General features: G+C 39.7%; 1 protein-coding gene across 3 annotated transcripts in view; it reads left to right on the plus strand.

Moving 5' to 3' along the window:
- Positions 1-12,015, plus strand: part of ghra (growth hormone receptor a) — a 25,706-nt gene extending 13,691 nt beyond the window's left edge. For all 3 annotated transcript variants that reach the window (XM_005741710.1, XM_005741709.1, XM_005741708.1), the window contains exons 3-10: positions 6,719-6,848; positions 7,044-7,213; positions 8,283-8,461; positions 9,065-9,218; positions 9,371-9,461; positions 9,592-9,661; positions 10,336-10,574; positions 10,676-12,015. In XM_005741710.1, coding sequence (XP_005741767.1) covers positions 6,719-6,848; positions 7,044-7,213; positions 8,283-8,461; positions 9,065-9,218; positions 9,371-9,461; positions 9,592-9,661; positions 10,336-10,574; positions 10,676-11,435 — 1,793 coding nt within the window. In that variant the 3' untranslated portion in view covers positions 11,436-12,015. The remainder of the gene's footprint in view (positions 1-6,718; positions 6,849-7,043; positions 7,214-8,282; positions 8,462-9,064; positions 9,219-9,370; positions 9,462-9,591; positions 9,662-10,335; positions 10,575-10,675) is intronic.
- Positions 12,016-17,201: the final 5,186 nt, after the last annotated feature.

Raw genomic sequence — 17,201 nt, forward strand, 5'->3', positions numbered from 1 at the left:
CACTTTTACTTGTTCCCATGTTCTAGTGGGTCCTGTTGTGGCTCTAATGTGAAAGAGGATATAATGTAATATGATATAATAAATTTACCCTACTGCCTACTGGTGTTGGCCAGAGGGGCCGATGGCGCGATATGGCAGCCTGGCTTCTGCCAGTCTGCCCCAGGGCAGCTGTGGCTAAAACACTCGACTCCAGCTACATGACGCGCAGCTGGAAACACAAGTCGAGCTGCCCGAGATTCACAGAATTAACAGAAAATGTTACATTTTTGTAATTTATATCTTATCAGGACGATAGAATTCTTATATCGGGATATGAGATTTTGGTCATATCGCACAGCCCTAGTCCCAGATACAAAGAACTGTAAGAAAAGCCTTAAAGAAAGTTTGCTAACAATCGTGAATATAGCAGAAAACATAAATAAAAACCTATAGGCTAATTGAATACCAGCTAATCTAGAAATTATGTCTTTATTTCACCTCCCTACAGTGTTGATGTATCACACTGTAATAGAAATTTGATTTGTCCCATATGAGAATCTCTGACACCCTCCAGTACGAAGTCCAAAGAACAAAATTAGGAGCGAGAACAACACTTGTTCTTTACTTGAACGTGGACATAATATGACATAACTAAGCTAAATCTGTGAGCTGTAATGGCATTAGAGAAGATTAACATCATTAGTCACTGTGACTACAATAAGCTGACTGGGTCACTACGCGGCTAAACACACTGGGCTGTGTCTCAGGGACTTCAAAGCTATGAACATTGTCATGAGGATCAGATGAATCGAGAACTTGACATCCAGTCAAGCTTCAAACGAGAAGAAGCCCAATTGCATGTCCTGTTGTGTTACTGAGCGGAGAGGCAGGATGTATTCAAGGAACAGAACAATGGCATATTTTTTGTTGCTTATTGTTTTCAAGGTGTAAGTTTAGTGCATATGCATTTGTGTGTGTCCGTGCACTTGAGTATGGAACTGCATGTGCAAGCTGGGAGTTATTTATATCACCTATTTACATTCCGTTGTTTGTATCCTGTTGCAATCGCTCACCTTTCTCCCGCTCTCTTCTGGCCTGCTTCTCGCTCTTACTGGCTCTGTCAAGAGTTGCACCATGTCCTAAGTCACTATGTAACCTTCACCATTAAGCCCAGTTTGGAGCTTGTAATTTTCATTGCCTGTTTTATTTGAAGATGACGAAGATGTATGAGAGTATTATGAATATGAAATACATTTCTTCTAGACTTTGTCCTCAAAATTTTCTCTCTGATTCTTTCTTTTCCTCGTCATCCAAGACATGTTCCCATGGAAAAAAAATTACGTTGTGTGCTGCACACAGTTATACTTCTACCGTGTGTGCGCCTGTGTATGTGTGCGTGTGTCTTTGGGCTCTGGTGCAGGGATATAATGTAGGACTTGGCATGTGCAGACTGACAGGCACTTTTACTCTTAGCACAGTGTCAGCATGTGCTGCCAACTTCTCCATCTGGATAACAGAAATACACACAAACACAAACAGAATGATGGCGCTGGAAAAAAACGATCATATGGCAGAAGTTGGTGCTGAACAGCCAGAAAGGCCTCAAGTTTGCTAGGCAGGTACTACGGCTCGACACCTGCCAAGAATAGATGTGTAATAGACATGGGGAGCGTAGAATAAGGCATATGTGAAATGACTGGAAAATTAGCACCTTCAAACACAACCCCAATTCCAAAACTGTTGCAACACTGTGCAAAATGTAAATAAAAAAAGAATTAAATGATTTACAAATCTCATAAACATGTTTTATTCACATAGAACACAGAAATCACTGTCTGCGAACTGTGTTCAAAGATGGTCTTCTGTGGAAGTGTTCCTGAGCTCAGTCAGGGACTTCTATGACAGGATCATTCCTGCTTTTAGTGCAGTGCTGCCTGAGAGCCCGGGTATCCGTTATTGATTTTTATCCATGTCTGTTGCTCACAGAGATTTCTCCAGATTCTCTGTCTGTTTTGATGACATTATGTACTGTCTTTGCAATTTTACATTGAGAAACCTTATTCTGAAATAGTTTCACATTGTAGACACAGTTTGTTGCAGACTGGTGAATTTCTTGCTTTCTCTACTCCAGAGAATCTCCGTCTTTCTAAGATGTTCTTTTTGTATCCAGTTGTGTTAATAAACTGTTGCCAGTGAACTTAATTAGTTGCAAAATGCTATTCCAGCTGTTTCTTTGTAATACCGTTTAGTTTTCCAGCCTCTACTTGCTCCTGTCCCAACTTTTTTAGAAACTTGTTGCCAGAATCCCCCCCTCCTTTTTTTTTCTTCAAATTTTCTCAGTTTAGATATTTAATATCTTTTCGTTTTTTGGTTAATAAATATTGGTTTATGCAGTTTGCAAATCATTAAATTCTATTTTTACTTACATATCTCACATTGTCACAACATTTTTAGCATGGGGGTTTATGCTAAATTATTTTAAAATTGTGCTGTTTAAGTTATAGTTTTACTCCTATAAATGTTATCATTTATATTTATGGTTTAAATGAATACTTCCAGAAACAAGGCTGCTTTTACTGTCATGTCATTTTATGGGGTTTTTCTGTGGTCAACTGAGAGCAGACTCTTGAGTTATGTGAACAATGTGACTGGGAACAACAGGTTCAGTTGGCAGGTCTGTGTGTTCTCTTAAAGTACAGGGCAACCAAATCATTTTTAAACTAAAACCACAATGAAGAGACATCAAGAAGTTCTCATTTACATGTCTTTTTGGCATTGTTTATAGTGATCATAAGTAAGAAGTGGACAAAAATACCTAAACATGTGCCCGAACAAAAAGTCCCAAGTAATAGATGTAGCCCACAATATGGGGTAAACAGGGCTAAAGAGCTTTACGGTTGACAAATGTAATGGAACATTTACATGGAAATCTATTAGTGCAAATCTAATTCATGATAAAACAAAATCATAAACTTTTACGTTTTCACAAAGATACAGAAAGTAGTTTTTTAAAAAATGCTGAGGCATTTCTGTCATTATGACCTGATCAAAGTATCGTAGCTAACCATATGTATTTCATTTTCATGTTCCTTATGCATCAGTCAGTAACTACTAATATTTGCACACGTGAAGAGTGTGCAAAGAGTAATGGACCCAAAACTGAACCCAGGGGAACGTCACATGGGGTGACAGTTGGGACAGATTATAAATGATCTGCAGCGTATAAACAGTCGCCTACACTGACTTAGTTTGCCTTTATTAATAGAAATATTGATTAAAAGAAAATGCTGCTCTGATTTAATTTCAAAACATCTCTTTTCATCAAGTGACATTTGTAGTACCGACTAATGTTTGTTTTTTAGTGGCGTCACTCTTCCTTCTTCGTTTTCCATCACATCTCGCTGTTCCTTTAGTCAGCCTTTTGGAGCATGACTAACCTCAACATTAACTTAAATCTGCAAATGAGCTGGAAAAGGTGATCATTCCACTCCTCATTACAATCGAGCATTTCGCAGTGCGGTAACTGGTAAATGCTGGTTGCACCTTTTTCTCTCGCCTTTTTCAGTTCTGTTTGCCAGCCGATGTGAGAGCCTAGGGCCGAGTGCTTTATTTAGGTTTCTTAGTGGATTTAAACCCTAATGGCTAAAGCTGACATGGAGGTAGATAAATGGTTTCCTAGCTCCTCTACACAGACTGATGAAGAGAGGACGTGAAGCTAAGAGCTGTTTATCAGTCTCAGCTGCACATCCACGTGGACAGACAGATACATATGGACAGCCAGGATGAGGCAGTACACCCACACACACACATGTACACACACATACGCACACACATGTTCAAATTAGTTTTCTTCTTCCAGCCACAGGCTTTCAGCTCATTTAGTACCTGGCAGGTACAGGCAGGATTTACCTTTCCATTACTGAAACTCAAGTATAGTTATATATGTAGTTATATATGACTACATGCTGATAATGTGAGCACAGCCTTAAAAAAATAGTACAAGCCTAGTACAAGTACAAAAATAGTACAAGTCAGGTAATCAACATCCTCCTGTCAAAACATTACCCCTGGCTTGTGAGTCAGTTACAGCTGGAACGGTCCCGTTTTTATCCTTTGAAATACTGAAAAGGAGGAAATGAGAGAGAATGACAAAATTAGAGTGTGACCCTCCAGGTCTTGCGGCTCAACCTTTCACCTTTGACATGGTTTTAAGTTCAAAAAATGCAAATAGCTTTTTTAAAATACGGCATTGCTCTTTGACCTCAAGATTCTTCTTCTCTTGCAGACAAGAATAACAACTGGAAGATGAAACGCGTAAAAAAAAAAGCTTGTCTTATTACGTAATTATTGATGATCATAAAAAGTCTTGTGAGTTGTGAGTAACCCCAAACATTTCCAGACGTGTTAGTACCAATCAATACAAATTATTATCCCCCCAAATTTACAGCCCATATAAAAACCCTAGGACCTTAGAAGTTTTGCTTCTGTAGTATCCTATTCTTCTGTAGTTCTAAGGCCTTCTTGCATTCAGCGTCTGCAGAAAGCTCTTTGATGGTTGCAGCTGGAATTTGTTGGATGGGGAAGGGAAGCCGAGCTGAAATAGCAAACCTCGGGGAAGCACAACAGCGTGCAAAAGGTGAAGGGAAGGGAGGTGGGAAAGGCACAACTGCACAGGAATGCAGAGAATTATGAGGTTATACTGGCACTAAATAGCATGGAAACGAAGTAGGTTTATATTCCACGTGAATAAATGGTGTGTGCGTTGACTGCCCTGCCTGAGTTGGTCTTGTTGATAGCTTGTCTTGTTGTAGTTAGATGTGTGTAAGTTGAATCAGGATGCATGCTTGGTAGGTGTATGTCTGTATGCAGACGCCAGTAGCGTGCCTTTCTTCTTCTTCTTCTTCTTCTTTTTTTTTTTTTTTTACAAGTGAACAATCTTTAACGAGTCTGTGTGGAGATATGTTTTGGTTTTATGTTTAGAAACTATCAGCTCCAGTTGGTCTGTAATTTCTTTCCCCTGTGTTTTGATACATGTTTATGTTCTAGGTCTGTGTGTGATTTATAATGCAGGCAGTGAGAAGAGAGAGCTGGCGGAGAGCCAGTGGAGCAGAAATCAATGGTACTTTCAGCTGCTTATTTATGGTTGCACCAAACTCTGGGACTCTATATTCTGCTGGGCGAGAAACTGATCTCCGACAGGAGCGGGGGGGCTGGGAGGGAGGAGGGGTTAGGTTGTTACGAAATGTTTGGACAGATCGAAACGTTAGCAGCATAATACTTTTTTAGCAAGTTCTTTTTTTTTTCTACTCGTATGTGCGCGCAATGATATTCATGGGATTCACAGGGTAGCAGCAGCGGTTGTTAAAAGAAAGGAATAAAATATTTCTGGCACATTTGCAAGTTTGTATTTGTGCATTGTTTCAGAAATCATGTGGAAGCATTTTCCATTTGTCTAGCAACTCTTTGAGTATAAATAATGCAGGATTACACTTAACACCCAGAGCTCATCTGATAGTCTTTAAATGTGGATTGTAACCTTAAGGTACTATTATCTGTTGTGTTTTTATTGTTTTCAACTGTGGCAAGTTTCTGCAATTCTGAGGTTAAGATTAGATTTCAGCAAGTTTACTCAGCCTTTCCGTGAAAAAGTGATGCCTGACACCACCAGAAGTCATGATATTAGTGCAATTAAAGGTGACTGAGCTGTAAAAGGCTCACGCAGCATTGGTGTCACACTACCGGGCAAGAGGGCGGATGGGCAAGTGGTGCAAAGTTTGTGAATGTTATAACTCGAGAACAAGGAGACATAGGAGCTTCAAAATGATATTATAGGTGCATCTACTAAAAATCTCAGATGAGTTAGAACCTCAGTGACCTCAAGGTCAAGGTTTCTGAATATCTCGTGAAGTTTATAACTAGAGAACAAGGCGAAGTAGGATTTTCAAGGAATGGAATATTGGTGGGGGAAAAAAAAGAAGATGCACTTCTGCGAAAATTCAAGTTACTTTTGCAGAGTCCCGAAAAAGTTTTGCGAGATCCTGAGAAAGACTTTTTCCGCGCATTTAGCGTACATCTATCAGTACCCGAGTACTGCAGCTGGCTGTTAATGAATTCAGCCAAGAATGCCAGGTCAGAGTACTCCTTCGGATGAGTGTGTCCTCTTGCACTAAGGACTCTCTTCAGATGTCTCTCACTTATAAAAACGGTCTCTACTGTCAAGCACTGATCTAATTTCATAGTTTAGGCCAAGCTCAAACTAAAAATCTATTCATCTGTCCCACGGGTGTGCGTCCTCCATAACTGTGGTTTCCAAGGTCTCATTACTGACCTGGAAGTGCTTGGAGTTCAATCAAAAACTTTTGCGGGATCTCGCACAAGTAACTCAGGCTCTCGCAAAAATACATCTTAAACTTTTTTCTCCAATGTCCTTTGAAGGGCTCCATATGAAATTGATACTAAAGGTGCATCTACTAAATATCTCAGATGAGTTTGAATCTCAGTATGCTTGACCTCAAGTTCAGAGTAAACTTTCTGAAAATCTTGCGCATTTGATGATTTGAAAACACAGCAATGATTTTCAAATTGATAGCGGGCCCCTAGGAGACCGTGTATCTCTGTATTGTTAGACCAATAAAGCAAAGCCCCTGCAGACGCTGATAGATGTTAATAAAGGTGATTCATTATCCTAATGCAGTCTCACTTCCTTTCTAATCGTTGCTCTTCTAACTCTGTCTTTCAGCTCTCATTGAGCCTCATTTTACTGAGTGTATATCAAGGGACCAGGAGACGTTCCGCTGCTGGTGGAGTCCTGGCACCTTCCACAACCTCTCCTCCCCTGGAGCACTCCGAGTCTTCTACCTTAAAAAAGAGTAAGTGTAATCTCCAAAATGCTTGCTTTACTCTCAGAAATCCTAATAATTGCTTGTTTTGTAGAAAACTTCACGTAGGCACATTGTTTTGTGTGAATCAGTGAGCTCCATTAATGATGGTATAACCTTTACTTGACAAGAATTTAGTTTTTTACTTCTTCTTATGCTTCTTCTGCCATTGTTTCACTCATTCAGGTCTCCTACCAGCCAGTGGAAGGAGTGTCCCGAGTATATCCATTCAAATAGGGAATGTTTCTTTGATGCACATCACACATCCATATGGATCACTTACTGCATGCAGCTTCGCACTCAAAACAACATCACCTATTTCAATGAAGATGACTGTTTCAGGGTGGAGAATATTGGTTAGTAGCCAAGATTTGTGCATATTTACAGATTTTTGTAAAAAGTTTTGATTTATCAGCAAATTTGACATCCTACTGTTTCTCATTTTCAGGTTGTATGGGAAAATCCTTTATAGCATTAGGAGATCTTTACAGATGTTACTTAATGTATTCATATGTACATATATATTCATATTTCACAGCACAAAATGGTTATTTCTAGTTCAATGAATTACTCGTGCAGAAGGATACCTGGAAATTCTACTTGTTTTTGGACTTATGTCAGATAAACAGTGCTTAAGTGGTAAATACTTTGAGTCTAGAAGATGCTGACAAGCAATATATTATCATATGGCAACGTCATATGTTGCCTGACATCTTCTTCATGGAAAGATCTTTGTTTGTTCTTTTTATGAGTACAAATTAATTGTGGATGTTGTCTTAGACACTTGACCTGTAGTAGGGTCAGGTTTTTGGTTGCTGCCTATTCTTCCAAACCTCTTTGTTTATAGAAGGAGCGTAGCAACTACTTGTTGAATCAGCTCCAGATGATTCTTGACATTGTTTAAAATGCCTTCTCCCCCTCTTCTTTATGGCCAACGTTTCCAGTTATACCAAAGAAATACCTATTTGTGATGTGTTCATGATAATATCAAATCAGACCTGTGCAGTTTCAATCAATATTGCTTGCATTTGCTCCAGTCTCAGTTCAAAATATCAATGTTTTACACAAATGTAATGTGATGGGAGGACTCCTTCTTTAATAATTATGACTTCGTGGAGGTTTTCACTTCTTTGCTTTGTCCTTATGTCCTCATCAATCGTGTTAAATTAATGAAGAAAAAAGAGAAAAACAAAACGTGTTGATCATTTAGTTTTAAATCTGTTAAATGGAATTAAATGTTTTAATCTTTGTAAAGGGAGTGACACAGTCTGGATTGAACAGATATTGACTTTTTGAACATAAGCAGTATTTTTTTTAGTATTCTGTTAACCTTTTTTATGTGATCCTAAATTAGCATACCAAATCAGTAACTAGAAGTGTCCTTTCCTTCTGTTCGAATATGAACTTTTGCCTTTTCTCTGACAGTACGTCCTGACCCGCCAGTGTCTTTAAACTGGACCCTGCTGACTATAAGTCCTTCCAGGCTAAATTATGATGTCATGGTTAACTGGGAGTCCCCACCTACTGCTGATGTTAGGTTGGGATGGATGCGTTTGGAGTATGAGTTGCAGTACAGAGAGGGAAATACCACAAACTGGGAAGCAGTAAGTCTTTTATTCCTAACTTTTTAATAATCTTGCCCATTATTTCTTTTTACACACAGTTCCTCACATTGACAAAAGCAGATTTTGCACATGCACATTAACACAAATAAAAAAAGCAAATCTCATGCTCTTAAAAATGAATTGTAGGTCATCGAAGCAGAGTGTTATGTTTCTCTTTCCCTCCCCCCTGAACACTTGTAGTTAAAATGCAGTTGGAGCTTTGCTGGCAAGGCTGTGGAAGCCAGAGCAAGGCCTTAGCATCTGTGAAGGAAGAGAAGGGAGGGATCTGTAGGTCAGAGGCCATGGGACTGTGTACAGGCTCGTATTCATTACCGCTTGGCTTGCCTGATGGTTGGGGACCTCACGTCCATCTGTTATAATAGCATGTCATCTATCCAGTCTATCTGAAGTGCATCAGTAATTGTGTAGTTACAGGTGCCAAAAATAAAAACGGACCTCTTGACACCCTCCTTTTCTTACTCAGCCTTTAACATTGGTGTTGTTACTATTTCTGTCAGGATAGCTGCATCATTCTTTTTAAGCACATCATCATCATTTCTTTTTTTAATTTACAAAAGGTTTGTCTGTTTTTGCAATTTTCAGTTGGAGATTCAGCCACACTCTCATCAGACAATCTACGGTCTGCACTTAGGAAAAGAATATGAAGTACACATCCGCTGCAGGATGCAGGTTTTCATTAAATTTGGCGAGTTCAGTGAATCCATCTTCATTCAAGTGACTGAGATTCCTAGCACAGGTAACGCATGTGTTAGAATGATGCGATGCATTTTTGGTGAACTGCAAACTGTTTTTTTTTTCCTTTGAGCATTTAACACAGTATGATTGATGAAGCCAGAGGACTGGTTGTCATCATTATTATGACGAGTTCTGTTTCATTTTGCTTCTTAGAGTTTCCTGTCCATCTCACACTGGTTTTTGTATTTGGGACTGTGGGTATCCTCATACTCATCATGCTCATAGTCATCTCTCAGCAGAACCGGTACGAGCACTCACGCACTCCCTCTCTTTCATGCATCTGTGGTGTCCAAAACATCTGTGAAACAATGAGACATCTGCTAAATCACAGGTGCACATCTCTCTCTTTCTCTCTCGTTCTTCTGTCATTGCAGATTAATGATATTTCTGCTGCCGCCTGTTCCTGCACCCAAAATCAAAGGCATCGATTCAGAGCTATTGAAGGTATTTCTGGTCTGTGATTTTTCAAGCAAATGCTAGACCCCCGCAGTCAAGTAGCGTGACTGTCAGAGGGGGATCAAAATTGTTGTGTATTTTAATCAGATTTTAAAAAGGCAACGTTTGGAAGTAAAACCATTATATAAGGGATTGTGTAATCACATTTTTAAAATTATATTTCAATTGTAATTTGGATAGAAAACAGACTCCTGTCTGTCTGTGCGGCTCATACTGTAGAGATATGTTAGGTCACAAAATCACCACATCACTCCCTCGTCTCTCTCTCACACTCACTACCAGTTTATCATCTGACTCAACCACCAATTAAACGTGAAACAAAACTGAATATAAATAACAAGAAAAAATGGACATAAGGACCACTCAGAGGGAATTAGACAGAAAGAGCATCATGATTCAGGATTGTGTTGTGGGTGTATTATTCACAGAGTGCATTTAAAAGCCATACAAAACAATCTCACCTCTGAACAATTAAAAAAAAAAAATCCTGATGTAAATTAATAAATAAGTTATGTTGTTAATTTGTGAGTAGACCAAGCTGCCATACACTTTTTGTTGGGTTTAAAATTTTAGACGTAAGTCTGCAAAGTCAGAGTGTTTTACAGAGGAAACTGTCAATTTCTGGAGCCTAAATGTCAGAACACTTGTTTGTACACTTGCAGAAGGGGAAGCTGGATGAGCTGAATTTTATGCTGAGTGGTGGAGGAATGGATGGCCTGCCCATTTATGCACCAGATTTCTACCAAGATGAGCTGTGGGTGGAGCTCATGGAGGTCAATGAGACAGAGAATGTAGATAGTGGAGAGAAGGAGGATAACCGGGGCTCAGACACCCAGAAACTCCTGGGTCAGTCCCAACCTGTCAGTCAACACATCAACATAAGTTGCTCTAATTCAATCAGGTATGGCAAAGATTTACATTTAAAGGTGTTATTCGTTTAATCAAATAGCTCCGTGAATACTCATTTCTTTGCCTTTCTTGTTTTTTTGGCTTCTCCTCAAGTGGTCCAGATGCTGAGTCCGCCCAGGCCACCTGTTACAACACAGATCTCCCTGAAGAAGAAACACTAATGCTGATGGCCACGCTTCTACCAGGACAACCTGATGAAGAGGAAACCTCCCTTGATACTGTAGAAAGATCCTCAGCCTCTGAGACAGGTGAAAGACAGCTCATCCAAACCCAAACCAGAGGGCCCCAGACCTGGGTCAACACAGACTTCTACGCTCAGGTTAGCAATGTTATGCCCTCTGGTGGTGTGGTGTTGTCTCCTGGACAGCAACTCAGAATCCAGGAGAGCATCTCAGCCGCCGAGAAGGAGACAAAAAAGAAGCGGAAAGAGAGTGAAGACAGTGAGGAGTCTGAGGAACGGAAGCAAAAAGAGCCACAGTTTCAGCTGCTAGTAGTGGATCCAGAAGGAAGTGCCTACAGTACAGAGAGCAGTATCCAGCAAATCAGCACTCCTCCCCCTAGCTCTCCCATGCCCGGTGAGGGGTACCACATCATACATCCTCAGCCAGTGGAGCCCAGACCTGCAGCCACAATGGAGGTTAATCCGTCGCCTTACATTCTTCCTGACTCCCCCCAGTTTTTTGCTCCTGTTGCAGACTACACAGTGGTTCAGGAGTTAGACAGTCATCACAGTCTGCTCCTTAACCTGCCTAGCCACCAGACCCCCCCTTCCTGCCTGCCACAGCACCCACTCAAGGCACCTATGCCTGTGGGGTACATTACCCCAGACCTGCTGGGAAACCTCTCACAATAAAATGACAAAGACATCAGACCTTTACATGTAAGGCTGATTCACCAGGAAGTTACCCGCAGTCGTCCCACCCGATTCCCGTTGGAAACCAAGTAACTCCCAGCACACTGGGCGGCTGAGATGTGTACGGGTGTCTATTTTCAGAGGATGCTGAAAGGCAGATATAAAAGGCTACAAGATACTCTCTTAACTTCTTTGCATCTGCTAAAGCAGTTCTTTCTTTTGAGGCAGCCAAATATTAACATCATAAACCAAATGCACAGTTTGCTCTGTTTCGTCAGCATCTCATGCATCCATGCATGATTACAGTGAGCCAAGCAAACATAATATCAATGCTTAACTGCCTTGTGTTGCATTGTATCTCTGGCTTATTGTGTCCAGAGCAATGACACTGTTACAGTCTTAATTTTACAGAGTGCTTTCAGTGCATGACTGATGGTGTGAGTTTTCACACCAAACAAAGGTCATTGCTGACGGTGATGCTGTTTACCCCACGAGGTACTTTATCAGTTTATCAATAGACCGTTCTTATCTCATCATATCATATTAGCACTTCACTAGAGATATATTTTTATAAAAAAAACAACCAAGTACACTGTTCAATACCTATCCAGATTTAGCTTGCATTCCAGTCTTCATTTTATCTAAAAGGTAGCTGTTCATATTTTCAGAGTAAGTAATGGAATTGAGGTCGTATAATGTCAAGCTATGTTCCTCTTAACCTCTAGTTCAATAGAATGTTTAATGCTTTAAACAAATAGAAAAAAACATCCAGCACGCGTATACACACACAAGAGATACCAAAGTCAGGGCAACAAACACCAACAGCAAATTAAAGTTAGTCCAGTCACAGTTATACCTCTTTCTTTTCATGGAAAGTGTTTAAAGGAAATCTGGGAAATGAAGGAAACCACTAACTTACACATAAGTAGACACAGTAGAGAAATTAAAACACTTCATGGACTAGTACCCATAATTAATTGAATATCACACGCTGATATACATATCTAATTGTGTGGTTTGGGGTTTTTTTTTAGGTTATTTATTGACATTTAATTTTGACGCCAAGTTCATACGTTGCACTGAAGTGCAGCACTTGTATTATGAGGAAGAATTTCACTCACAGCTGGGAGAAAACTAGGCTATACGTTACAGAGCACCACCAAGTGCCTTGCTCAAGGGCACGTTGATTAAGTAGTTTACCGGAGAGAAAGGGGACACATGCACACAGCTAGCAATTCAGAGAGACTAGGGCAGCGTATTTTTAAACCGTAACTTAAACCATAATGCTCAAGCTTTCTTCTTGGGGTTTGTATTCCTCTGGTGTAAATGAAGCAAGCTGAAAGACTGTGAAAGTATACTTTAAATGTAATTAGCTAAATCTTTCTACCTATTAACTGCCAAGTGTTAACAGCCTGTGCCTATAATATTATAAGTGGCTTGCCAGTTCTGTGCTATGGTACTATGTTTATGCAATCACAACTTGTGCATTTATGCATTGCTTTGTGCAGGCAAGATCTAGAAGTGGACAGTGTAGGTGAACTGTGCAGAGATATCGCTTTTAAAAATCTGCACAAGCACTGCAACGGCAACACGCACGTGCGTGCATGCATACAAGACAATAATGCGTAAAACTATTTCCCTTAATCATATTTTAGTCTTTGCCTCGTTCACCTAGTTTATCAGCTGCAAACCACAATAAGCATCCTGCTAATCATGCTCACAAAACCTTTCAAATCCAAAGTGATTATGAAAGTTCGTACTGACCACTTGCAAACTGACATGTATGTAGCTGCGAGCATTCCTCCCCAAGAAACGCTCAGTTATATATTGTTGCTTAATAAGTTAGATATCTTTATAATGTTTACAATAAATTTGTCCTGGGAATTGGGGGATTTTTGTAATACAATCAGAATCAGAATACTTTATTAATCCCGAAGGAAATTAGGGTTACAGCAGGCAGCACACTAATGGCGCATGCGCACAATGTGGGTGAAATCAATCTGAATCTGAACAGCCTCCATTTGGCAGCCTCCAAATGAGCTTTTCTCACCATAACACAAATGTATTCTACAGAGCAAAGGAAGCACATCCAGCATAGAAATACATCGTTAATACAGATAAGTGGATAGATGAGTCAGATAATATATGCCTTTTAATCTGACAATCTCATAGCAACGCAAGAGCCATAAAATGATTTTTTTTTAATGGGAATCTGAAAAATATGTGCCACTTCTCTCTATCGCGCCTTTATATCTCAGCATTATGTCGTTGCAGCCTGGCGCGAATGATCCCAGCGAGTCCTTGCTGTTGCAGAAAAGTCTTAATATATTGACTGTTGCTGTAAAATTACAAGCATATATATTTTGCGTCATTAGTAGTAGCCACAATATATTGCTGCTCAGTGCATGTATATTTCCCGCATTGAGCCTTACTGTGGTGTCAGTCGAGAGAGCGCAACGATCATTATAACATGTACGTAAGTGTTTTGCAGGCGACGTCCGTAATCAGTAGCATTGTAACGTGACCGTTTCGCCCCGAGAATCTTTCACAGTGTTTACACTCATCCAAAGACCCCCAGATAGCTCTCTGACTTTATGAAGGAAGATCAGATCATGGGAAAAGCACTGTTTTGATCCTGTATCAGTTGTACCATGGTGATTTTTAAAAGTGTACAAACTGAAATGTGGAAAAAGGAAAAAAAGGAAGAAAAAAAAAGTTTAATCTGTTAAAGTGTTTTTTAAAGGTTACAGTACGATAGAAATATTTGGGAGGTGCTTCTTTTCTTCAAGCTGTGCAAATGTTTACTACATTTCAAATGTTATTTCAAGCTTATAAATGTTACAGACACTTTAGAAGAAGCACTTTGTACACGTACAATATATATCTGATGTAGACATATTTTGTATCAAGTGAGTGAAAAAAAAACAGCGCTATAAACTAGTATTATATATTTTCTAGTCAGCAGAGTAATCAGAAAGTGAGGAACAGTATCAGTGTCGATAAGCTTCAGTTTTGTTTAAAGAACGTATTTTACACAGATTGCTTTTAACAGATTACTAGAAAGATGTATTGTAATGGAGTATTTAATATTTGCTAGAAGATTTATAGATAGATAAATGCAGATTTTTAATGAAGTCATATCAAAAATGAGGCAGAGTGAATAGGTATATTGTAACTCTGTGCTCGGACTTTCCTCCCGCTATGTGATTTCAGCATTTCATTATTTGAAAGTGCATTTTTTGACGGGGGTAAAATATTTTATAATGATGCCTTTTATCCCCCAGCCTGTCAGTCCAAGTGTGGCTTTTGTCGTTCTACAGTGTCTGGAAGTAGTTTTGCTGGAATCTGTGCTGGTTGTTGCTCGTTATCAAGCGAAGAGCACCGAGCCACACATTTTTCAGCTTGTTGAGGAAACACTTTCATTCTTGACTTGAGTACAGCGGTATACAGTCTGATTTTTAATGACCTTCAGTGGTTTCACTCTCTTTCCTTCCATGTGCTATTTATTTGTCTGCCCCACCACCTTAGCCAAATTAACTGTGAATGGTGCTGCATGAGTAATATTTTCGCTGCCGTGTTGTCATCTTGATTAATAAAGCTGGAAATGTTCTGCATGCCAAAATCAGACCCATCACCATTGTGGTCTCAAGTATGACGTTTCGGTTTGCATTGGCTTGTTTTCTTCATATTTTGACACAAACCCCTCACACCCACCCCCTCCGTCCTTGGAGCCGCTGTCCTTGTCTGTTGGCTGCTGTTTTACTCGGGGCTAAGAACTTGTTTGTGATGTTTATTTGATATTGTTCTCTTGCCAATTGAGCCTTTCTGATGTTGTATATGTGATCAATAAGCTCTCGACAAGTTACAAAATAAATATACAGCATCTTGGTCATTATTTTTGTCATGTTGTCTTCAAGAATGAAAAAATAAAAACGTTTTCAAAGGCAAATCTAACTGCTAATGCTGTTTACGAAGCGCCTTTCTAAGCTGCATTTAACTCCATCTCCAATTTGTACGCTGTGTGTTGGACCAGTTATTTTATTTTCAACTAATCTAGCGTTTTAAATGCAAACGTAAACTAGACAAATTAGATTTCCCCGAGTTATCGAGATCATGTTACTTATTATAGATAATTTACAACAGTGTTTATGACTAATTCCGTTTCATGGAAATAAATGATTGTTGATTGAGCATTTATACACCGAGTATTGTCCTTCCTTCAGCCCAAAGATTCAAAGAATTGGGAGATTTCAACAAGATGCAGCTCAACAAGCTCTTCACAAGACCTCCCAAAACCACTGCCAGCTGTGTCATTAAAAGTATAATAGCATTGAAAGTGCATACTGCACAGTAAAGGTCAGCTCAGATCAGCACTGAGTGACAGAAGAAGGCTGTTAATGAAGAAAATTTGCTGCCCAATGTGGTCTTAGAGTTTAAATGCAAACAGATTTCCGTGTGTGTGTCTGACAGAGATGAACACTGGAATTGCATCCGTGTATGTGTGGCAGTTGGAGTGGGAAGAATGTGAGCATGTTTGTGAGAAACACAGAGGAACTTTGTGCGAATGAGTTCACAAGCGTGTGAGTCTCTGTTGCTGCCGGTATAAATGGAGAGAAAACGGCCGCAGGAAACGTTGTGCATCCGTGCATCGAGGGGAAAGCATATCGGACAATTAAGACAGGCTGTGTACTGCCCAGCTCTGTGTGGGGCTGATTGAATCAGAGAGACAGCCACTCACAGCTCTTTGTCTCAGGACATTGCAGGTAATTACCCATAAGTCACTGTTCCTCTGTATTGGATCTTCAGCCCAATTACGCCCACACAAGCAGTCCACCTCAGCTTCATTTATTACCTCCGGTTGCTTGTTGACCTTTTCAGACACAGTCCAACAGGCAATTCAGCTATAACACTGAACAGAAGCTGGTGTGCTTTAAGTCTTTAAAATAATTTCACAGATTTTGGAGCTGGACACTGGCATCATTACACCAATGTTAGTATAGAAAGATGAGCTTAAGGTGCCCCTCTTCTAGATGACACTTCTGTTAATGTTTGTTGCATCTAAAGCTATTTTAATAACAAGCAAACAGTCATACAATGCCAAACCAACAAGAACTCATCAGTGCAATCACTATAAACCAGAAATGTAAGCGTGTCATCAGCATGTGCAAGCAAAGTGTTTTCCTTTAGCCAAATAAATAATTGCATAACATAAACTGGGAGTGCGATGTGTGCTTTGCTTCTGCACATTTGTCGATATGTTGCAGGAAACTAGAAACAGACACTTTGATCCTTGAAAATGTGAGAGTAACCCAACAACCTAAGAAGTCCCTTTATTTCATTGTATGAAATGTATGAAATATGCTAATTTGGGAGGATTTGTCAGTGAATTTGTCAATTAAAGGCTCTATCAAATCTGTATGAATGGAAGGGCTTCAACAGTATACACATCAGCTCGATGGCTCAATGGTGGGGTAGTGGTGGTTTATTGTCTAGATCTTTATCGCCACCTGCTGATACATATTTGGGAAAACAGTGAAAACACTTTTTACAGAAATCATCTCCAGATCATCTAAAGGGAAAAAGTATCTACTCACAGATTTTCTGAGTTGCTGAAACATTAAATCCCACTCTCTAAATCAGGAACTCCTCAGTGTCCTGAGCCAGTTTATCAACTTTATGACAGTTTTCATCTAGTCGGAGACTATGTGTGTGTGTGTGTGTGTGTGTGTGTGTGTGTGTGTGTGTGTGTGTGTGTGTGTGTGTGTG

This window comes from Pundamilia nyererei, unplaced genomic scaffold (assembly GCF_000239375.1).
Source record: "Pundamilia nyererei isolate P.nyererei 1_Seehausen unplaced genomic scaffold, PunNye1.0 scaffold00113, whole genome shotgun sequence".
NCBI classification, from domain to species: domain Eukaryota; kingdom Metazoa; phylum Chordata; class Actinopteri; order Cichliformes; family Cichlidae; genus Pundamilia; species Pundamilia nyererei.